Raw genomic sequence first — 26,219 nt, 5'->3', positions numbered from 1 at the left:
ACTAAGAAACATAGTCAACGCTCCATGGTATATCCGCAATAAAGACCTACATTGGGAACTTCGTATAGCAACAATCAAAGAAGAAATAAAAAGATTGCCAAGGGTCACGAAAAACTACTCCACAACCATACAAACAGGGAAGTGTTAGAACTTTTAGATAATCAAAACCTAGTCCGCAGGCTCAAACGCACCAAACCTTTTGAACTTGTGTGATAGTGATAAATCTATAAAAATGTCAGTGTCAGTTTAAATTCGGACAGTGAACCTAGCCACAACAGTGATGTGTGCAACAATAATTATTAAATTCTAAGGTGAACCGTTGGGAATACCTAGGGCAGTACAGTAGTAGATTAAGTTAAATGTAACATGCTGGTTAGTCTTAAGATTAGGTGCATTGTTTATTTAATAAAAAAAATATATATAGAACAATTTGGTGTTGAAGGATAACTTTCACTTAGGATGCCTGGGTTTGGGTCTAGTTATACCATAGATACTATTACTCCACGTAATCAAATAGTCATTTAATAAGACAAAAATCAGACTTTTTATTTGTTATAAATCGTATTGCGATATACCTAGACATTTAAAAGAATTTTCTATCTATGTGTATACGAAATGCACTATGTACAGATGTACATGTTCAAAATCCTGTATTTATTTTGGAAAACGGGAAAAGATTATTGGTCTTGTGGAGCAAGTAATGTTCTCAGAGGGACATAGCTGCAGAGCTAGGCGTAACACAGGGCGTTCTGTCCAAAACCTATCATAATGCTATGGTAATAGGAACTAGTAAAATATAGTAGAGGTAACAGGAACTAGTAAAGCTCAAAAATAAAACAAATGAAAGTCGCCAAACAGTAATAATGACTCGACACGATCGTTTAATTGTCCAATCAGCTGGAAGACACTCAACCATTTCTCACTTGTAGCTCCAATGGCAGCTTTTGGAAGCTACAAGTGTAACTCTTTCAGTTGAATCGATAAGAAGAAGAGTTCGTGCCAAGAAGTATACAGCAGGATACAGTTATGGGTTCCCGAGTTATCCAGGAAGCAAAAGATTCATCACCTAAATTGGTGTCTTCACTACCAAAACTGGAATATTGGGAATTTACAAAATGTGCTATTTTCAAAAAAAGTCAGGATTTGAGTAAAATCAGATAATCCACGAAATCGTGTACTTAGAGGCCGAGGAAGACAAGTAAGAATGAAAACTGTCAGATCTGTTCTGAAGACGGATTGTGATCCGTAAAAATAGTACATTGTTTACCGGGTAGGAAAAGCTTAACATTCCTGGACGACTGTGAAGATTGCTAAGTCGAGGCGCAAGCCGAGACTTAGCAACACAGAGTCCAGGAATGTGGCTTTTCCTACGAGGTAAACATACTATTTTTCCGCAAATCGTTTAAAATTCGACAGATGTTGATTGATTTAAAAAAAACGCGATAATTTTATTCCCAAATAAATGGTGCTTTGAAATTCCTAATAAAATTACTTGGGTTACTATGGAAACGTATTGAGGTTGAATTGTCAAACTTGACGCTTATAAATGTAATTGCTGGTGTTCTCGAAAGTAAAATGATAAGTGATGATGAAATTTCCATTCCTGGGACTCCTCCAGAGCTGGTTGAGGCAGTGAATACTGCTTCATTAGAATTATTGCCAAAGAAATCAAGAGAAAAGTACGAAAATGCATACAGACGTTTTATGGATTATCGCATGAGTAAAAATACGAGTTCTTTCTCAGAAAATGTTGTAATGGCATACTTCCTAGAACTTTGTTTAAAGATGAAATCTTCAACATTATGGGCCAATTATTCAATGCTGAAGTCAACCCTTGCACTTAAACACAATGTAGATATATCTACATACTCAAAACTTCGTTCTTTATTGAAACGGCAAGCTCAAGGTTATAGGGCAAAGAAATCTAAGATTTTAACGAAGGAAGAAATTGAAAAATTTATCCAGGAAGCTCCAGATAAAGAAAATTTAATGATTAAGGTAATTTACAAGGTTTTAATTTCTATTTAGATTATAGCTTTATTTATTTTTTAGGTGGCTGTAATATTTGGTATTTCTGGGGCCTGTAGAATGGATGAGTTAGTCCGAATGACTGTACACGATATAGAAGACTTAGAATCTAAGCTTTTAATCAGCATACCTGATTCGAAAACCAACAAACCAAGATCATTTTTGTAATTAATCAGATCTACTTGAATGTTTATCGAAAGTATGTTTCGTTAAGACCAGAAAATATGAACAGTGACCGATTTTTCTTTATTTTTTATATATATTTTTTAATGTGTTTTCTATCATTTATGTAGAACACTAACAACTGTACGGAAATATCATTTCCTTACAGTAAGGAAATGACATTTCCTTACAGTAAGGAAGTCCTGACTTTTTCTTCAAGAAATTTTGACAGGAATGTCAAAATTTCCTGGCGATTTGCGGAAAACTCCTTTAATTTTCATCCAATCAACTTTAACTGCTCACAGGTATATTGATAACCTGTAGTTAAGCTCTGGAGAGGTGCAACAGGAGAAAATTTAATTTTCGTGCATGATAATGGACCTCCACATACCATTGGAGTGACTAGAGACATCATTGAAGCAGAAGGTATCCCTTGTTTGGAGTCGCCTGCTTGCTCACCTGAGCTTATCCCTATACAGAATTCGTGGGATATGCTTAAAACAAAAATAAGAGCTCGCCGGGATAATCTACAAAACACCGCACGGTTAGTACAAGCTGCTCTTCAAGAATGAAGCAACCTACCACAAAAAATGTTGATCATTTGATTAAGAGCGTACCCACGCAAACTGAAGCTTGCATGAGGACTAGATATGATACTGACTACAAAAAAAAAAAACAAAAAAAAAATAAATAAAAACAATTTAAACATTATTCGTTTTACATTGTAAATACTTAATTGTTTTATTTAATTGATATGTATTTGTTATTAAATTTCTTTAAAATAAATATTGTTTGTCTTCGTGTGTTCGTTTTTTTTTTAATTCGCACGATTCCATATAAGTTTGGTTGTGTGTAAGTATTATAGGCGACAAGAAGTTTGACTAAATATTAAACTTTAATAAAACTTTTATTCTGAGAATTCTTATCAATGTGTTAGCTGTTGTTTTGTGCAAGTAGTAGATTAGCGTATTTATCCTTAATTACCGTCCAGATTTTCTTCCCGTTGTTTTTTTGCTCTTTTAATGCAGATTAAAATTGTCGTATTTTTTTTCATTCTTTGATTTCTTCTGCAAGAAGAATCCTGAAACCAGAAAAGTTATCCTGATATTTTTGCTTCTGTTGTTGCATCTTCTTTTATTTCCTTAACATTACCCAAATATGTAATTTTGCATCTAAGTATCGAAATTTCATTTGTGGCTTGATGGTTACTCCATCTACGTCAAATTCACATTTCAGAGGTGTCTTTAATTAGGCCACGCATTTTATTTTAGAATATGGAGTATTAAGAGTATATTCTATTAAATTGCGAAATAAACATTATGAGGTGTATACAGGGTGTTTCATTGGGAAAGTAACATACGTTAACTGTAGAATGAGGACATTTAGGCGGTCTCAAAAATACCATACTTAATGGGTCTTACTCCATTAATAATAAAGATACTGGGTGTTTTATCTATTTTGCCATTTTTTTATTTGGTTATATTTGGCACGTAAATATCCTTTAAGGATTGCAATAAGTTAATTTATTTACAATTGTAAAAAATCCAGGTCCGGATTAAAAAATATTGGAAAAATGTTCCGACCCAAAAACAACAACCTGTACATTAATTTTTTTTTAAATGGATTTTTCAGTTTAAAAGAGGATGAAAAACTAAATTTAGTGGTATACTTTGAATTTTCGACAAAATGATTTTTCTGGTCAAATTTTGAATTTGAATTCTGAAATTATGTGAATTTCGAGAGTTCTAAGTAGAAAAAATTGAAATACAGCTTACAACTTGTCAACCGCACTGTATATTTAGTTTATATTTAACACGCGAATATTCTTTTAGGTGTCTAATGAATTATTTTATTTACAATTATAAAAAATCCAGGTCCGGATTAAAAAATATTGTAAAAATGTTCCGACCCAAAAAAACACACTGTATATTAAATTTTTTTAAAATGGATTTTGCATTTGAAAAGAGCATGAAAAACTGATTTAGTGGTATACTCTCAATTTTCGGCAAAATGATTTTTCTGATAAAATTTTGAATTTGAATTCTGAAATTATGTCAATTGCGAGAGCTCTAAGTAGAAAAAATTAAAATGCGACTAACTTTTAATTAATACCATTATTTAATTTAAATTGGTAAAATGTTGAAACATTTCAGTGTTTTTTATTATGTGTGACAAATAGGTTATGGCGAATATTCATCTTTAAATAATGAATAAATAATAAAAAGTCAATAAAAAATACACCACTTTAATAAACAAAGTATCTAAAAATTATAACAAAACAGATAAAATTTGCAGCATATTAACTATTCAAAATTACCACCATCAAAAATTATTGTTATGTGTCAAAATGTTAATATTTTACCAATTTAGATTAAATAATGCTTTTAATTAAAATTAAGTCATATTTTATTTTTTTTTTACTTTGGGCTTCGCAATTCACATAATTTCAGCATTCAAATTCAAAATTTTACCGGAAAAATTATTTTGCCGAAAATTCAAAATAGACCACTAAATTTAGTTTTTCATCCTCTTTTCAAATGCAAAATCCATTTTAAAAAACTTAATATACAGGGTGTTTTTTTGGGTCGGAATATTTATACAATATTTTTGAATCCGAACCTGGATTTTTTATAATTATAAATAAATTAATTGATTGGACACCTAAAAGAATATTCGCGTGTTAAATATAAAATAAATATACAGTGCGGTTGACAAGTTGTAAGCTGTATTTCAAGTTTTTTCTACTCGAGCTCTCGAAATTCACATAATTTTAGAATTCAAATTCAAAATTTGACCAGAAAAATCATTTTGCCAAAAATTCAAAGTATACCACTAAATTCAGTTTTTCATCCTCTTTTCAACTGAAAAATCCATTTTAAAAAAATTGAATTTACAGGGTGTTGTTTTTGGGTCGGAATATTTTGCCAATATTTTTTAATCCGGACCTGGATTTTTTACAATTGTTAATAAATTAATTTATTTTACACCCTTAATGATATTTGCGTGCCAAATATAGGATAAATATACAGTGTGGTTAAAAAGTTATGAACCAATTAAAAAATGACAAAATAGATAAAACACTCAGTATCTTTGTTATTAATGAAGTAAGACCCATTAAGTATGGTATTTTTGAGACCGCCTAAGTGTCCTCTTTCTACAGTTAACGTATGTTACTTTCCCAATGAAACACCCTGTATATAATTCATAAATATCTATGAGTATAAAGGTAGTCATTCACAGCTTCTTCTGAAATTATCAGTAGTAATTGCACAAGAGCTCTAAAATTATATATTAATTTTAGAGATCGAGTGCAATTTGTTGCGATTATTTCATGAATAAAACTGTTCAAAACCAAAATTTTATTGTAATTTATTTATGTAAGTACAAATTAGTACAATTAAACACACATTTGTTATAAATATTTGAGGGTTGAAAGTCATCACTTTTATAATTTTTAAAACATTAATTGTCATTAATGTCACTGAATGCATTTTTTCATAGCAACGAAGGGCATCTGACGTAATATACTTGACGACGAGAAATTATCAAAAATTATCAGTTTAATTTTTATTTCTGTAGCTTTCTATTGGTCAGAATCTCCTATGGATGAAATAATCATAATTATTACAATTGCATGAATCTCAATTTCGATTTTGAACTTCTTTTTCTTCTTCTTCTTCTTCTTCTTCCTTTAATAGAATTATGTCCTGTTTCTTCCGTTACAGTCTCTGCTGCGATCCGGAGCTCCAGATCTCATTCCATAGTTTTTTGGGTCTTACTATGGGTCGCTTGGTATTGGGCTTCTGTGTCTTCGCCCATTTCACCATACGATCATGGTCCATTCGATGTACGTATTCTTTACCCATGCATCATCGTGCTCTGTCTGGTCCATCTCATTACGTCTTGAACGCCTAGCTCTCTCAATGTGTCTTCATTTCGCATCCTATCTCTGAGTTTGATACCTCTTATGGATCTTAGGTTTTTTACCTCTGTTGTTCTCCTGATTTGTTTGGTCTTTGTTGTCTCGGCCCTTTTCTCAGCTGCGTATGTCACTACGGGTCTAATGTCTTATAAATGCGAACTTTTGAATTTTGAACTTATTGAGAAATATATAGACTTTTAAGGCCGCTGATTTGTCTGAAATGAATTTCATCTCACGTTTGGCTACTTCTGATAAACAAATTTTTTTCAAAATCTGTCCCTTACGTTAGTAATAGTAATAAGTAAGAAAGTATACAGAAGTAAGGAGGAGGAAAAAAAAGAATCTGAAGCTTCAAAACGTTAAGAAACAGTGCGAATTCTGAGAGAAAGCTATATAGAACTGGGTAGCTGCCTATTAACCTTCTGAAGCTCCGTTCTGAAATAAACTAAGAACACATTTAATAGATACATTCTTTATTGTGGATAATGAACTGAAAATACATGGATAATACTATTAAAAAACAATCCAACATGCTATGAACAGTCAATGACAAGCGTCAGTTCTATATAACTCAGAGAGAATCCATAAAAATAAAAAAGTGATAGGTTAAAAACTGATCAGTCAAAAAATATTTAAAATAAACCATTGGAAAGATTTGTTGTTACAATTATTAAGGATTTATCCACTTACATTAAAATGTATAATAATATGTAAAAAAATAAAGCAGAAGGTATCACCTATTCAAATATCAACATAAAAAGTTATAAATACGGTAGGTGCACATCAAAAGTCACCCTAATTATAACACAAAAATATATAACACTGGCTAAACATGTCACAATAATTTTCCGAAATATAGAGCATATAATTAAATTGTAAGTACAGTTTGTCAATTATTTTATAATTTAAATCTCAGTCAATGGGATTCGCCACCTCTCTTACAAGTTCCTTATTCAACATACCTATTAGTATTTCAAATAACGTTAAGGCACGCATCCACCATGTTCGCGCTCTTCTTGCGCTCCGCGCTCCTGCATCTGCTCCACATAACGGAGGCGTATACGCTTCCGGACCGTGAACCGGTGCGCACCCAATCGGTGGCGGTTTATATGTAGAGGAGCGCATGCCGTATCCATTGGAGCAGTTACAGGGAGCGCGGAGCGCAAGAGGTTCGCGAACCTAGTGGATACGTGCCTTTAGATCAACTGGTAAGGAGAGTTTTACTAACTGGATTTTTAAATTATTATGTTCCAATCATAAAGCAAAAACTTGCCCTACATTCTCTAAACATAAACGGGGCAGTGAATTTTCTTAATTAATAACACTAAAATGTCTAAATTGAAAATCATCCAACATATATAAATAAACATGTTAAGGAGTAAATTAAGAACTATAAAACAAAAATGAAACGAAAAATATAGAAAGAATTACCCAACTATATAAAAAATTAGTGATATGTTTCTTCTGGGTAAGTATTTCGTACACTTTAGGTTAAAGTGACAACATGGAAGTGGATAGATCCCAATATATATTTAAAAAATATATCCTAATACAATTCTTATTCATCCCTGAATTTCATACTCCTCAAACTCTTCGGACTCGAAGCTTTGAGAAGATTCAAAATGAGAACTGAATACCTTTTTGTTTGCTGATACTTCTACACTTTCTGATTGTTGTACGTTTTTGGTTGAGTGGATTTGCTGCTGTCGATGGTCTTCCACTATCGATTTGTCGATGGTGCTGTCAAAAGTGGCTTTCTTCTCTGCCACTTGTGTGTGGCCAAGATCCTTGTGAGTCTAAAAATAAACGATTTGATTAAATATTTAAATCTTATAGTTTCATGTTTTTTTAAAGTTATACTTCTTTAGACACGATTGGGAAAATGCTGAGAGTTCATTTTTATAAAAACGACAGTATGAAGTACGCGAACACCTACAGTCTGAAGTTAGTTATTAAATCTTTTAAGTTACGTATAGTCCAGGGCGCATCTGTTTTGAGATGGACGTTGAGAGGTGACTCAAATTCTTTTGCAGAAATTGCTTGAAAATAAATCAAATAATAATATTTGAGTTATCCTCCCTCTCAAAAAGGTCCGGAACATTGTTTAAATAATCAAAATGTCAAAAATTTAAGGAAAAATTCGATTTTTTCTTCGTTTTTTGATTATAACTTTAAAAGTATTCATTTCCGAGAAAAGTTTTACTAACATAAAAGTTGCGTAATTAAATTTCCTACAATATAGAATTGGTTAAAGATTTTAAAAAATAGTCACCCTAGTTACAAAATAGCAATAATTGCGAAAAAACCAAACAAAAACAAGTATTCGCATTTTACGTTTTTCAACCATTTATGCTACACTTAGGACCTTCATATTTCACCCAGAAAAACTTTATGATACAGTAAAACAATTTTGTAAATTTCATTAAGATTGGTTCAATAGATTTTGCAAAATAAATTTTGCAATCCAGCTTTCGCAAAAAAAAATTCATTTTTTCAAAATGTTACAGGACTGAAAATAAAGCAGAGAGCAAGTTGAAATCGGTTTTGCTTATAGAAGTGTACTGTACTTTTCATTTGCAATTTTCAAAATTAAAATCGATTAATTACCACGGCGTCAGAAAATTTTTGAAATAAACAATAATTTTTGGTGCTACGCGCAAGACAGCGGTGTTCGATTCACACAAGTTGATTTCCACCAAAATTTCTTCCAATCTATATCTAATATATTATTTTCTTACTCAATATTTTGTTGTATTTTAATATTTTAATTCCACAAAAATCAAACTAATTTTATTATTGTTTGTGAAATATTGTTTAAACAATTGAATATGTTTAAAAATAATAAACTTTTATTATTTAAGTTAAAATATATGAACAAAGAAAGTTTTTGCTAATAAAAGTGTTATTTCAAAAGATAGAGTATGTGTTTTTATTTTGCAATAAACAAATTTATTTATTTATATCGAAATGTAATAAAAATTAAAATGTATCAATCATTATCAAAGGTCATTGGAATGCCCAATCAGAGCAAACTATCCGCTGTCCTGCGCGTAGCACCAATAATTGATGTTTATTTAAAAAAATTCCTGACGCCGTGGTGTTAATCGATTTTAATTTTGCAAAATTGCAAATGAAAGGTACAGTACACCTCTATATGCAAAAAAATTTTCAACTTGCTATCTGCTTTATTTTCAGTCCTGTAACATTTTGAAAAAATGAATTTTTTTTACGAAAGCTGGATTGCAAAATTTATTTTGGAAAATCTATTGAACCCATCTTAACGAAATTCACAGTATTATTTTACTGTATCATTACGTTTTTCATGGTGAAATATGAAGGTCCTAAGTGTAGCATAAATGGTTGAAAAACGTAAAATGCGAATACTTGTTTTTGTATGTTTTTTTTCACAATTATTGCTATTTTGCAACAATGGTGACTATTTTTTTAAAATTTTAACCAAATCTATGTGGTAGGAAATTTAATTACGCAACTTTTATGTCAGTACAACTTTTCTCGGAAATGAATACTTTTAAAGTTATAATCAAAAAACCAAGAAAAAAATCGAATTTTTCCTTAATTTTTTGACATTTTGATTATTTAAACAATGTTCCGGACCTTTTTGAGAAGGAGGATAGCTCAAATATTATTATTTGATTTATTTGCAAGTAATTTCTGCAAAAAAATTTGAGTCACCGCTCAACGTCCAAATGTACTAATATTTTTACAGATGCGCCCTGGTCTAGTATGTATCAGTGCAAATAAAGTAGTGTGAAAAAAATATATTGATGTTTTTAATAAATTATATTTATTATAATTTTCGCCGGGAATAGGATAATAAGTATTAAAATATGATAAAAAAAATTAAAAAGCAATCTTAATATTATTTGTACAATCTGTCAAAATAATTAATTTTGGTATCATTTTTATTCTATTGGTTCCTAGCTACGGCTATAGCACACTGACTTACACCGATTGTCGCCCGATAAGTGATAACCGTAGACAAGTAGTGTCCAGCGCTAGTCCAGAGAAATAAGATTTTTCTCGTGACACATCCCCCTCCAGGCCGAAACCAAATTTTTTGAGTAGTATGGACATCTATATTATTAACCTATATGTTTCCTGCAGCCGATTTTGATGATATACATAGTTATAAACAAATGAAGATCAAAAAACGCTAAATTTTCGCTTTTATCGTCTATTACCAAAAAGTTAAGCACTTTAAACAAATTTGAGTGTAAGAAACTCACAAATCGTATAAAAAACTTCAATATGGCGTTCGCTAAATATGTCCATCCTTATTGGTTGCTTAGAATATTGCAAAATAAATCATAAATTTTGAGTTTTTAAAAATATTCATAACTTAGGTAAAAATTAACTTAGAACCTTCTTATTACACAGAATGCTGATACTTCTTGTACTTAAATTATATTTTAAATTTCAAAGCAATTGGTCAAATAGTTTAAAAGTTATTTAATTTGTTTTTCCCAAATTAATTTTTTTGCAACACTACAAGTCAGAAAATTATGAGGCTACAATAATACTTCGGACAGTTTATGAAAGAAGAACAGTTATACTATTACCATTATTAAAAATAAATGACAAAAAATAATTTTAAACAGTGTAAAATTATTTTGAAAAAACATGTCGATTTTTTGCTTACTTATAAACAATTAGAATAACTTTTTAACCGTTACCTGTAGAAAAATTATTTTTTCATATTTAGAAAGACTGAATTTTTATACACATTTAGAAAGAAAAACAACTGTCCTAGGACAATTAGGGACAAAGTTAGCCCCCCCCCCCCTTTATTTAATTCACATGTTTTTGCAAAATAATTTTGCAATATTTATAATTTTTTTTGTAATTTTTTTTTAATTAAATTAATACTGTAAATTTCCTTCTTTCATAAATTATCCAAAGTATTACTGTAGCTTCATCATTTTCTGACTTACAGTGCTGCAAAAAAAAATAAATTTGGGAAAAACAAATTAAATAACTTTTAAACTATTTGACCAATTTCTTCGAAATTTAGGGTATGAATTAAGCACCATAAGTCTCAGCATTCCGTATAATAAGAAGGTTCTAAGTTAATTTTTACATAAGTTATAAATATTTATAATAACTCAAAATTTATGATTTATTTTGCAATTTTCTAAGCAACCAATAAGGAGAGACATATTAAGCAAACGCCATATTGAAGTTTTTTTATACCGTTTATGAGTTTCTTACTCTCAAATTTGTTTAAAATACCTATTTTCTTAGTAATAGACGAAAAAAGCGAAAATTTACCGTTTTTTGATCTTCATTTGTTTATAACTATGTATATCATCAAAATCGGCTGCAGGAAACATATAGGTTATTATTATAGATGTCCATATTACTCAAAAAATTTGGTTTCGGCCTGGAGGGGGTTGTGTCACCAACAGGCTATTTTTTTTCCTTATTTCTGTGAACTACGCGGTTATGCTTTGGATAGGTGACTGTTTGGGAAGACATTATGTTGTTGCCTTGCCTTATCTTTTTTTTGTTTGGCATTATTTTAAGAAAATTTTTTGGAAAGTAGTATAAAAATTAGATAAATATTTAAATAAAATACAAATAAACTGTTTAAAATCATTGAAATCATATAATAGATGTATAATTTCTTACGTGCGTACAAAGTACACACACATTATATTTTTTGTCTCAGAATATATTTATATGTCATAGGATTCATAATAGCAAAAAAAACCTACAACTGGAACACCTGAGGAAGGTAGTAATAATAAAAAGGTAAAGGTAAAGTTTTCAATCCTAATAGCGATATTAATAATATTGAAAAATATTAAAAATATTACTAAAAGATTTTTAAATTGAAAACTTATTGGCCCATTTCCCTGGTGACACTTCCAAGGCTTCTACAATATGCAAGCCAGATGGATACTGCAGTGAAGACAAAAGGGAAGGAATTCTACACTATGCAATTCACAACCCCCGTCTGCAGCTTGGTAAAGTTCCAACGGAAAATGGACCTAGTTACTCTATAGGAGTAATAATAATATAAAAATAAAAATGTATACCATTTTTATTCAGTTGCAATGCGAAGGCAAAACAATCTTATTTTTCACTTAGAATACGGAGCGCAGTCCAGCACTCTGAATCGACGATTTTCGACTCTTATTGGAGTCTCATCAGAGAGACGTAGGCCTGCTGCTCCATACTGCAAGTGACCAACAACGGGAGTTTATCCCCCACACCGCAAACTGACGTGAATGGATTAGGTGACTAGCGTCATCTGGCAATTGAAAGGTAAAGTTTTCAATCCTTATAGCAACATTAATAATATTGAAGAATATTAAAAATATTACTAAAAGATTTTTAAATTGAAAACTTATTGGTCCATTTCCCTGGTGACACCTCCAAGGCTTCTACAATATGCAAGCCAGATGAATGCTGCAGTGAAAACAAAAAGGAATGAATTTTACACTATGCAATTCACAACCCACGTCTGTAGCTTGGTAAAGTTCCAACGGAAAATGGATCGAGTTACTCTATAGGAGTAATACTAATATAAAAATAAAAATGTATACCATTTTTATTCAGTTGCAATGCGAAGGCAAAACAATCTTATTTTTCACTTAGAATACGGAGCGCAGTCCAGCATTCTGAATCGACGATTTTCGACTCTTATTGGAGTCTCATCGGAGAGAAGTAGGCCTGCTGCTCCATACTCCAAGTGACAAACAACGAGAGTTTATCCCCCACACCGCAACTAACGTGAATGGATTAGGTGACTAGCGTCATCTGACAATTGAAACGTCTGAAACGTATGATAAATTGATTTATTGGTGTTCTCTGTGACAAGTTGTAAAACATTAATTGTCATTAATGTCACTGAATGTTCATTTTTGCTTAGTAACAAAGGGTATCTGATGTAATGCTTGATGACGGGATATTATCAAAAATTATCGGGTATAATATCACAAGAGAGTTAGTGACAATAATGCGACAGTTTTTCGAAAATTTTTTGTTTGACAACAATGACAACAAATTTGACAAAAAATGAAGCATTATTTTCTTATTTATTCTTACTGTCGTGTGATATTCGTAACATTATTTTTTAATACTTACATATAAAACTCAAGTCTTTTTATAAAAACAGTCAGTGACATTGATCTCAATTAATGTGACACACATTTTTCAAGTTGTCAAAGAGAAAAGCACAGTTTAGCAAATATTTAGATGAAGATATTAATAAAATATTAGTTAATTTAATTATAAATACAGTTTTATTCATGAAATAATCTTACCGAAGTAAATCAAGCGCTTAAATTTGCCTATTTGTGTTCTCCTCGTGACAATTTGACATTAGAGATGCAGAACTAATAGTTATTTATGAAATGCACGAGATGTTTAGAGCACGAGCGACAACGGAGCGAGTGCTATACATCGCGTAAGTTCGCAAAAAGTACTTCACGTAAAGTTTCATACAATATTTTATCTACGATAAACAAATAAAAAAACTGTAACTCTTCGTCACTGGAATTCATTTCTATTTTACAATTTTTAGAACTTTGACATTTAAAAATTCTTATTTCTTTCAAACCACAAAACTGTCAAAATTGTTGTTGTAATTTATTGTTCATTATGTCATCACCATGACAACGCGAAAGTTAAGGATATTTGATTATATGAAAGTGTGTCAAAAACAGTGCGAAAAAGTAAATCCCATTTAAAATACATTGTTACTTCACGCACACTTTAAACCCTTCACGCACTGCTATCTTTAATGACAGTTTTCACAAACTAAAAATTTCTACATAATATGACATAGGGTAGATAAAAGTATATTATGGATATTTTCTTAAATGTGACAGTTGTCAAAACTAGGAAACTTGTTGCAATTAAACAGAAACAATCTACTTAAAAAAATTCTCGCTTTAATTTTCCACAGTAGAAAATTACCTATGAAATAATAATCTGATTGGACAGAATTAAACACGTCATCAACAGTCTTGCTATACGATTGGAAGTTAAAATCATTAAAAAATAATCGCTGTAATTTTTATTTCTGTAGCTTTCTATTGGTCAGAATCTCCTATTAATGAAATATTCAATATATTTCTCGTCAGACACAAGCATAGTTCTATAAGGTTTGTATGCGAGCATGGAATTTTTCATGATCATTTGAAAGTTTATAAAATTGAAAATTTCTTGATGGGCGATACATGTTAGACGAGCAACAAGTGACCCGTATATTCCATATTGAATTTTCTTCTACTAATTATTAATATTCCGGGAGAAATAAAAATGAAAATATAGAGAATACCAAGAAAAGATACATACTGACTTACGGGTCTCAAAAGTAGATAATAAATAAGAAAAACTCATCTCAGAAAATTGGACACAGGAAGCTGCATAAACAAAATTGCAAAATGAAAAAAGACATTGAAGATACTTAAGAGAAAAGTAGGTGGAGCAATGGAAACAATGAACCTACACGATTGAGATTGGCAGTGTAGAAACAGCTGGAGGGGAAATTACAATACATGTGCATTATTATACTTAAAATTTCCGCGAGACGTTTTGGTTTCTACAAATTTTTTCTATCAAAGTTGGTATGTAGAAATTATTGGGGGTAATAACGTCTTTTAAGCAAAAATCTGCAAAATATATAAGAACCAATTAAATTAAATAAGTTAAGGGAATTCCCGGTGAAGCCGGAAGTAGAGTAGTAACAAAAACGACTGCTTTAGATGCGCTATTATTATGACATATTATGTCATGGTAATTACAAGTTTCATGACTATCAGTTTGACCCTTAACCACTGACATGCGGTATGCCATACCCGGCCGAAAATATATTTTGTTTTAAAACTTCTTTAATAAAAGATTTCTAGAAAACCATCTGTGTACCTTCAAGTGGTGTGTAATTGTATCTGCTCCAAACTCTGCAGTTTTAGTATGGTTTAGTGTTTGAGTTACGTTGACGTAAAGTTTTCTTGCGGTAGCACGTACCGCATGCCAGTGTTTATGTTTCTATACAGTGTGACCATATTTAGTAGAAAACTACTTTTTTAGTAGATTTTCGATGTAAATTAACAATTTTTAGTAGGGACCAAATCTTTAGTAGATTCTAGTAGTTTTTACAGACAGAGACATCTGTGAGTAAATTCCAGATTAGATTCAAAAGGAAATTGTCAAAATTCCTGGTTTCTTAGTAAAAATAATAAGAAAAAAAAACAGAAAATAAGTAATAAATATTCACGACATCTATGATCTATAATACCAATTTAAGCGCTTGTTCACAATGGACGTAACCATAAGATGAACGTAAACCGTTATCATTTCGTAAACCGTAATTTGTACATAATTTTATGCAGCGTTCACAATAGACTTAAATTTTACGTAAAGACAGCCTGTCTTTGCGTAAAATTTAAGTCTATTGTGAACGCTGCATAAAATTATGTACAAATTACGGTTTACGAAATAATAAGGTTTACGTTCATCTTAAGGCCGCGTCTTACCATCAAATAATTTGATCAAACAGTTTGAGCAAACTCCGGAAGTACGTCAAAGTGACGTCACAATTGCAGTTTTTTTGAAATTCTAAAAATCTGTGCTCTCACTATCAGTCTAGTTTGATCAAATTTTTTGTATTGAGTTGTCTAACTTGTTTGTACTTTATTTAAAATTAAAATTTTTCATTATTATCCACAATGAACACTCAGGATGTGACGTCACTAACTGTCACTTTCAGTTTGCTCAAACCAGTTTGATCAAATTATTTGATGGTGGGACGCGGCCTTTATGGTTACGTCCATTGTGAACAAGTGGTAACATTTAAACCTTTAAACCGCGCATTTGTAATATTAGTTCTCGCGTGATAGCATAAACCATTTTTTGGAATGGCGCATGCGCAGTATCATTTGGTAGTTTTTAGTAGATTTTAGACCTTATTGTTGGTAGTTTCTATAGTTAAAAGCAGACCATTCAGTATTCTTTGGCTATTAGTATGGCAGCAAGTTCATCCAGTTTTCTACTTTCAAGTACATACTTTCAACATTATTTTACTATTTTTTAAATCGTTTTTATATACTTGGCTTGGTTGTTGTCACGGTCTCCGCAAATTTGGTAATCCATTTTAAAAATAGTTCTAGGCTACCTAGGTACCTGAAATTTTCAGAATAGCTTAGAACTAGCTAACAATTCAATAGTTAACTGCTATTATACAGGGTGTTTGATTAGTGGGGTAAAGCTCAGTAGATCCGTTATAGTAATGGATAGAGATAAAAGTTAAAAACAAAAATTGTAGCCAACTTTTAACTTTACATTACAAAATTAGTTAGAATGTTACAGGGTGTTCGATAACATAGTGACAGATCAAAGTTATGTTTTTTTTTAAATGGAACACCCTGTATTTTATTTTATATTCAAAATCTTCTTTTCTCCATTACAAAAATATAAAGGTTTAGTATGTTATACAGGGTATTTACAAAGTTATAACAGATTTTATATGAAAATCGTAACAAGTTTAACCCCCTTTATAAATAAAAATAAGCACAACGGCAATGGTTTATTAATGCCATATTTTTTTATTTATTGTAAAAATTTTCATAAACAATCGATATTGCTAATTTTATTTATATTGAATACAGGGTGAGTCAAAACGCAAGTACATTATTTTCTCAGTAATTTTAAATAAAACACCCTGTATTTTATATCACTATCGAAAAGTACCATTACCGTACTTTAATTTTTATATAACATTCCCTATGTCTAAATTTATTACTTTTCGAGATATTTTCATTTTTCAGAGCAAATTATTAATTATGGATCCAAATCTATCCAAATTTTAGGCAGGCCATGACTGAATTGTCCAAAACTGACAATTTACGATTCATCATCATCAGTGGCGTTACAGCTCTTTATGAGCCAAAGCCTTCTTCAGAACCATCCTCCATTCGCCCCTGTCTCTGGCAACGCTTCTCCATGCTCTAATTCCAATAGATTTCAATTTATGATTACTGATTATCAATCTGTAATCAAAGTTGGTTACAATTTTTGTTATTAACTTTTACTGCTATCTATTACTATACCGGATCTACGGAGCTTTACCCCACTAATCAATCACCCTGTATGGATAAATCGATTTTTTTATTTCAGACTATTTTAAAAATGTGACTAATGCAATGATATTTTAAAGTAGGTACGTTAATAAATCGATAGCTACAAATTGATGGTGAGTCAGTGGCATTAGACTGCAGATCGAGAGTTCCCTAGTTCGAACACGGCTGTTGCGTATCTTTCTTTAATTTTTTTAAAAAATAATTAATAGTTGATTTAAAATTCATATTTTACAAGATAATTATTATATACAGGGTGTTTCGTAAAAAATGGGCCATAGCTTAACCTCAGGTTCCTGAGGTTAAAATAGGCCGATTTAAGCTAACTTACCTTAGTACAAAGTTTATAATAACCGAGACACAGGGTGTCAAAGTTAAACTTTTTTTTTTATTTACTATTGAATATTTCCTGATAGGTATGAGATAACAACATGAAATTTGGAATGTGGGGATTTTTTGGGCGAGAAAACTAAATTCCCTACCAAAAATTATGCATTGCTCAGAGGGCGCCACATACGCCTTTCAGCACTCATTTATTACGTTCAATTTTTTTTATCCCTCACTCTGCATAATTTCGAAATTAAAATTTTTATTCTCCTATTAGTTTTACTTAAAAAAGGTATACTTCTTTCATCTCACTAACCTCAACCGTTTTCGAGATAAACTCATTTTAATTCTGCGATACACCATCATTTTTAGCATAACATCATTGTAGTTACACCCGAAAAATAACTTAAAACCATAAAATTATCCAAAAATGTTTCACAAATTTCTTCAAATGGAATTTGCAATGCAATGACATAAATTTGAGAACTGGCACAATTATTATGGTTTTAAGTTATTTTTCGGGTGTAACTACAATGATATTATGCTAAAAATGATGGTGTATCGCAGATTTAAAATGCGTTTATCTCGAAAACGGTTGAGTTTAGGGAGATGAAAAAGTATCTATTTTAAGTAAAACTAATAGGAGAATAAAAATTTTAATGTCAAAATTATACAGAGTGAGGGATAAAAAAATGAACGTAATAAATGAGTGCTGAAAGGCGTATGTAGCGCCCTCTGGGCAATACATAATTTTTGGTAGGGAATTTAGTTTTCCCGACCCAAAAAACCCCCACATGCCAAATTTCATGTTGTTATCTCATACCTGTCAGAAAATATTCAATAATAAATAAAAAAAATTAACTTTGACACCCTGTACCTCGGTTATTATAAACTTTGTACTAAGGTAAGTTAGCTTAAATCGGTCTATTTTAACCTCAGGAACCATTCTTTACCAAACACCCTGTATACCAATTTAAACAACCGTGATATTATAAAAAGTACTTTTTTATACTAGTGTAATTTTTGAAATTATAATTTTAACAGTTAATACACCTACTAAAAATTCGTATTTTATTCTTTCGAAACATGTTGTGTCCTGTATACAGTGCTAGTCAAAAGTCCGTACCCCCCTCTTATCTTTTGAACGGTTATACCTATAATAGTGAAATTTGGAGGGAGGAAATAAACGGACGTAAGCTTCTTAACTAGTCATGACAGGTGACGTAATAGTGACAGATGACGTTACAGAGCCACTGTGACCGATAATTTTAAATGGGACCTTATGGCAAGTGATACCTCGTTTAAAAGGTATTCAAAATTCCTATTTAGTCATACTAATTTTTTTTGGGTTTAAGTTTATTTTGATTTTGGTGAATAAATTAAATAAATATAATATTGTAGTTTCGAATTTAGTTTCGCAAAAGTTGACGTTTTTTAATTCTCTAGTAGTTTTTACGTCAACGTCAACCTTTTTGACAAGTAATCATAGGCGGAATTTTGAATTTTTATTAATTAAATGCGAAACTACAATTTCATATTTATTTCATTTATTTATCAAAATTAGCTTAAACTTAAACAAAATTAGTATAACTGACTATGTATTTGCAATACCTTTCAAACGAGGTGTCACTTGCCATAAGGTCCCATTTAAAATTATCTGGCACAGTGGCGCTGTAAAGTCATCTGTCACTATTACGTCACCTGTCATAACTAGGTAAGAAGCCTACGTCAGTTTATTTCCTCCTTCCAAATTTCACTATTATTGGTGTAACCGTTCAAAAGATACGAGGGGAGGTACGGACTTTTGACTAGCACTGTATAACAAAACCGTGTTATTATAATAAGTACTTTTTTATTATAGTTAAATTTTTGGAATTTTAAGCATTTTATATTATCAAATTATTTTATATTCTCTCCTATAAATAATAAAAACGTTTTATTTTTAAAATTTTCTTTTTTAAAAAAGTGTAATTATTTAGTTATAATGCTAGTTTTTTTTGTAATACAGTTCTAAAGGATTTTGTAAGAACCTTCACCATTTTTTTAATATTATGCATGCGTTTATAATGTTCTTGAAAAAATAAAGTTTATTTTATGTGGAGCAGTATTTTATTCTACAACAGTGTGAGCAACCATTCCGTAGTTTATGTAAAAAACAACTACAATGATATAAGACAAATTCGTATTGAAAACAAACAACGAGAATAGGCAACGGTATGACATACCGCTTGTCATTGTCTACGTTCTGAAAGATCCGCGTCAGTAGTTAAGGGTTAAATATATTTACTTAGTTCCATACTTTATCTCAAACCTGTATATTTTCCTCAATAGTTAGAGAGTTTATTTGATCTAGAGATAAATTTTCAAAATTGAATTTATTAAAAGTAATAAAATAATTTACCTCTGATAGTGTGGTTTCTTCCGTTTCTTCTATCTCTTCCTCCCTGTTTCCTGCTCCAAGAGCTACAGTCTTGTTTTCGGGAATAGCTACTTGTGATTTAGACATGTTGAAGTTTTAGATTTAGTATATCAGCTTCTCAGTTGTGCCTTTTCTATTTTAGGATATCTAAAAAAAATGAAATATTTAGTTTACTATAATTGAACATAAATTAATATTGTAGCTACAGTGGAACCCCGTTAGGTCGGCCTCCGATATCCCGAAGTCCGGCTAACCCGGACCGATTTTCATCAGACAAAACAAACATTTTTTCACTTTGACTGAGTTTTTACCAAGAAATAAACAATACTGTACACGACTGTACGTAATTTAGATGTACTGTGCAGATGTAAACTGCTCGTCAAAAGTTAGGGATATAGAAAATTATGCTGATTTTCATAGTTGATTTTTTCGCGAACAGACGGATTCCGCTATTTTTTATTTTAGATTTTTCTTTAGTATTTATACAATTGTGAAAAGGTTTACTCAAACTTATTTTTTGTACTTATACCGGGTGTAAGAAAAGAAATGTTTTTCTTATGTTAAGTTTGAGACACCCTGTAGGGAGAACGAGGTAAAAATGTGAGTACACATCACAATCGTATTGTAGTCTTATGTTTCGTGAACATGTCGTTGTTTGAATGTCCCTGATATCTTTAAAAACAAAAAAAATAGACGGTTTTGTAATTTAACATGCGTTTTAACCGAAACAAAAGTTTGAGACACCTTGTAGGGAGAAAAAGGCACAAAGTTGAGTATACCTCAATATTATATTGTAGTCTCGTATTTTGTGAATATTTTATTTTTAATGTCTCTGATATCTATAATAACAAAGAAAATAGACGGTATTACTCTTTAATATGTGTTTCTATTTTTTTTGTTTCTAAAGATATCAGGGACATTCAAACAACAACATGTTCACGAAACATAAGACTACAATACGATTGTGATGTATACTCACATTTTTACCTCGTTTTCCCTACAGGGTGTCTCAAACTTAACATAAGAAAAACATTTCTTTTCTTACACCCGGTATAAGTACAAAAAATAAGTTTGAGTAAACCTTTTCACAATTGTGTAAACGCTAAAGAAAAATCTAAAATAAAAAAATAGCGGAATCCGTCTGTTTTTCTGGCGAATGGATTTAGTGTCCGCAGTCATATAAACCCAAATAAACAACAACAATATGTGTTTCTATGTCTCACATGTGTGATGTGATGCATGTCGTCAGTTAAAACACATATTAAAGAGTAATACCGTCTAGTTTCTTTGTTATTAAAGATATTAGAGAAATTGAGAAAATTAAATATTCACAAAATATGAGACTACAACATAATATCGAGGTATACACCTTTGTGCCTTTTTCTCCCTACAAGGTGTCTCAAACTTTTATTTCGGTTAAAACCACATGTTAAATTACAAAACCGTCTATTTTTTTGTTTCTTAAGATATCAGGGACATTAAAAAAACAAAATGTTCACAAAACATAAAAGTACAATAGGATTTCGATGTATACTCACATTTGTACCTTGTCCTTACTTGTCTCAAACTTAACATAAGAAAAACATTTATTTTCTTCCATCCGTTATAAGTGCAAAAAAAAAAGTTTGAGTAAACCTTTGCATAACTGTGTAAATACTAAAGAAAAATCTAAAATAATACAAAAAAATTAGCGGAATCCGTTAATCTGTTCACGAAAAAATCTACTATGAGAATTCAGCAGAATTTTCTATATCCCTAACTTTTGACGAGCAGTTTATTTCATGTTTTTGTAATTATAACGTAGTTTATCTGTAAGTACACCCGTTTTTTATTAATTTTTACCATATTCTCCGGCTAACCCGGATTTTCGACAACCCGGATCTGTCGCTGTCCCGATTAATCCGACTTATCGAGGTTCCACTGTACTTTAAATTTGAACACAAAAAAAGAACAGTAACACTTTATTCTTGTGATCAAACGATTGCTTCTGCTCAATGAAGCAATACTAAAATGTTTTCCTAGTTTGTTTGATGAAAATTGTTATTTTCACTTAGTCCATGTTGTGAGGCTGCTCCCGTATAAAAATTTTCCGATTCGATTTCTTTGCCGATTCCGATTCAAAAATGTCAACTTCAGATAAATCAGAAGGGAGCCGGGCGAAATTTTTGGGCAGAAATTGTTTAAGCAAATTCAAAAGATCACCCTTTTTGCTCCGAAAAATATTTTTTTAGATTGTTTTACATATTCTAAATAAAAAATGGCTCTTTTAATTTTTCTCTGAAGTTGATAGTTTTTGAGGTATAGTAGTACTAAGTTATAAATATTCAATTTCAAGATTCTGAAAAGAATAGAGGCTTATTTCAATTTAGACCGTTGATTTTGATTGTTAATTATGCGCATCCACTCGACTTTTAAGCCGCGAAGCCACGGCATCACCTGCCACGTTACCCAAAATGAACTGACAGAAATTTTTTGGAGTAGGCCATGTCAGTAATATATGAGTTACAGCGTTGTTTCATGGGAGGCCAAATTAAAAAAATCCAAGAAATAGTTATTTATGTACCAAGTCAGTAAAGTGACTCTTTATCGAACTAGTCTGATATTACGAGAAGAGCGAGCGAGGCGAGTAACAGACGAGTTCGATAAGGAGTCTTTACTGACGTGGTGCATACAAAATTTTATCGCCAACATATATATTTTTTAAATTTAATGTCGTCCGAACCACTGGGGTTATAAACGACAAAAATGGAAAATACATATTAAAAATAAATAGAGATTGTAATATTAAGTAAATACATATGTACTAACAAAAAGTATACCTGAAAAATTTGTGATACAATTAAATGTCTTTTATTCCTATTTCCTTTAAAAACTGTATGATATTGTTGATATTTGTATTGTCTCTAAGAAGCTCAAATATATCCCTGGGAAGGTTGAGTTCACTTCTCGTTTGCTGGTATATTTGACAAATCGGTTAAGATATGTTTTATTGACATAAAATAATATTTGCCAACATAAATTGTAATTGGTTTTAACACTTACTTGCAATTTACAATTTAAGAACTTTTTAAATTTTAGACGTCATAATAATTTCATGACGGTGATGACAGATAACTTGCAAGATGGCCGCTTTCGATTTTTAATCAATAGTTATCAATATTGAATATTTACTAAATCGGTAAAGTTTTAATTTATTTTATATGAATGTAATTACAAAATACTACAGAATTTCACTTTTTGACATAAATTTAATTGATAATATCGCAAATTGCGCACAATATTTTTAATAATTAAAGTAAATAAATTGTAAGTCCACTCAAATACTCGCCATTCGATTACTGCCATCGACCACTTACATTCAATCTCGGTTAATTGATTAATCGCGGCAGGTAAAATAAAATTCTTCTTTCAGTACAATAAAGTGTTACTTTACTGCCGCAAATAAGGGCAAATGAGTACAATAATGAATGACTTTACTGACGGTTGGCGATAAAAGATATTTTTTTTGTAACGCCACGAATGTTTTAATTAAATTTCACTGGGTGCCATAACTACAAAATCCCCTATAAAAATTCATAGACTGTAGCGTAATTTTGAGTGATATAAGGGTATTCAAAATTTATCGTATCAGTCATATATTACCGACATAACCCCAAAAAAAAAACAACTTTTATGGTGTGGCGCCCCATGAAAGTTTTTGAGAAAGGCGTATGGCAGGCAACGTGTTCGATTTCTATCCAAACATTTAGCCCGGCTTCCTTCTGATTTGTTTAAATGGGACATTGTTGAACAAGAATCCGCAAAAAAACCGAATCAGAAATTTTTTCATACGGAAGCAATCTCACAACATGAACTAACTTATTTATTTTTAAACAGAATGACTATGTTTTTCTTTTTTTTTTATTGTATTAAAAATACACTAATGAGTTTATTTTTCGACGACCTCTCCTAATGAATCACAAACTTAATTTATAATTAAACATTCACTGGCATAAAAACAAAAATTTTCGCTTTAATTGCAAATATAAATAGATGTAGCACAACAAGAAAATAATTACTAATATTCTATAATATCTGTCATCATAAAGCATGTTGATATTCACAGTATAATTATGATTGTCATGAATTAATCACAAGATATTTTTAAAAAAGTAAAAAAAATATCCAAAGGCCTAATTTTTTATTTAATTGGTAATTCCTGGTATCGATAAGTGGCAAGTGATAATATAATATTATACTACCCCAGAAAACGAAGCAAGCGGGATTTCGTACCGGATTTGGAACAAATGATCACCTACAGACTACTACAGAGCATTAAAACGGTAATAGAAAAGACTATCGTATACAATCGATCACTCGTTTTGGCTTTTGTAGATTTCCATAAAGCCTTTGACACAGTAAAATTTGACAAAATTCTGGAAGCATTACAAGCATGCCGCATTGACTACCGATACACAAGGTTAATTTACAATACATACAAGAACGCAACTATGTCGGTGAAACTACATAAAAACACAGACCAGAGGAGTTCGACAGGGCGATACCTTATCGCCTAAACTGTTTACCGCAGTACTAGAATATGCGTGTAAAAAACTTAACTGGGAAGAGCGAGGCCTGAATATTGACGGTAGAAGATTAACAAATTTGAAATTCGCAGACGACATACAACCTCAAGAAGATCTGTACAATGCTACATGAACTTCTAATTTATTGCCCCTTAACTCCCAACAAAGTAGTCTTTAGGTTAAGTTAGTATAGTGTATGACCTTCACGGTTGTTGATTACTGCCCTACATCTGTTAGTCTAACTTATGATCAGATGGTCAGTGTCTTTCTGCAGTATTTTGCTCCACTCCATTGAAAGGCCCTCAAAACAGTTACTGTCTTGTATTGAACGCTATATTTTGTTATAAAATGCATCTGCCCAATATGTTCCATACATTCTCAATTGGGTTTAAATCTGGCGAATGTGTAGGCCATGATAAAACCTCAATTTCGTTGTCTTCGAGGAATGATTGCAAGACCCTGGCATTATGTGGACGCGCATTGTCGTGCAATAATTGAAATTGGGAACCAGCTTGTTATGCTTAGGGTACAACAATAGGTTCGAGAATAATATCGTGGTAGTCTCTTGTATTTATAAACCGTTCCAAACAAACGAGATTGGTTATTACACCAAGAGTGATGCCACCCCATACCATTGTACTGCCGCCTTGCTGACTGTGAACCTTCTGCGCGGCGACCAATCGTTCAGCATTGCCAGATCGTCTCCAAATTCTTGTCAGTCTCGTATCTGGTGCAATTTCAAATCAAGACTCATCTGTGAACAAAGTAGAGACCCACTCACGTCTAATCCAATTTGCGTGTTCTTGTGCCCACTGAAGTCGACGAGCGCGATTTCCTCTGGATAACAGAGACACTCTCACGGGTCTACGAGCATCTAAAGCTACTTCATGCAGTTTATTTCTAATAGTTTGGCAAATTACAAACACCTGTTGAGTCTCTTGCAGCCTTATTTGTAATTGTGATGCAGTTATAGTGAGATCTCGCAAAGCCTGCAACCTAAGAAAACGGTCTTCAATCTGGTTGGTTATCCTTATACGGTATGACGTTCAGCAACGTCACTAGTTTCATGAAACCTTAACCACAAACAATTAGTGACATTACTGTTCGTGTGGAGGACCTCAACAACGTCTCTTTGACTTCTGCCAGGTCTAAGCATCCCGATAGAACGCCACTGAATTTCGCGATATAAATAGTGTCTCTTCATTATTGGCAATTGCAAAACTAAATAAAAATCCACATAGACATCGAAAATCAAGTATCAATAAAGAAATATTACTTCTTAGCTTATAGCCAAAAACGGATACTGAAGTTTTGTTTTATTTTTTATAGCCATTCTTCTCAGCGTTACCGTACAAGTTCTCCTTTAGAAATACCATAGTCGAAAAAACAACAATAAATATTAAAATCATAAATTTATTTTTGTATTTGTAGCTAACATTGATTTAAAGCTGTTAATATAGGTGTCCCCTAGATTGTTTTGGTGTGTGTATTAATATTGGAGACAACGAAGTAGAGCTAGTGGAAAAATACATATACCTTGGACACGAAATAAAGATCATAAGTGACACCCAAACATGTCATGCGAACTACGAAGAAGAATAAACCTAGCATGGGCAGCCTATGGAAAACTCAAAGACATTTTTAAAAGCGATATTCCAATTTCTTCAAAACGTAAAACATTTGATCAATAT

At 31.4% G+C, this 26,219-nt stretch overlaps 1 protein-coding gene across 2 annotated transcripts in view; it reads right to left on the bottom strand.

The window, feature by feature from the left end:
• The window catches only part of LOC114333079 (uncharacterized), a 212,749-nt gene that overhangs the window by 97,444 nt on the left and 89,086 nt on the right, over window positions 1-26,219 (bottom strand). For both annotated transcript variants that reach the window (XM_028282914.2, XM_028282906.2), the window contains 2 exons: window positions 19,946-20,110; window positions 7,750-7,908 (listed from right to left, as the gene is read on the bottom strand). In XM_028282914.2, coding sequence (XP_028138715.2) covers window positions 7,750-7,908; window positions 19,946-20,050 — 264 coding nt within the window. In that variant the 5' untranslated portion in view covers window positions 20,051-20,110. The remainder of the gene's footprint in view (window positions 1-7,749; window positions 7,909-19,945; window positions 20,111-26,219) is intronic.

This window comes from Diabrotica virgifera, chromosome 1, assembly GCF_917563875.1.
Source record: "Diabrotica virgifera virgifera chromosome 1, PGI_DIABVI_V3a".
Taxonomy (NCBI): Eukaryota; Metazoa; Arthropoda; class Insecta; order Coleoptera; family Chrysomelidae; genus Diabrotica; species Diabrotica virgifera.
Note: the sequence above shows the minus strand (reverse complement) of the source record. Positions and strands in the feature narration are given on the sequence as shown.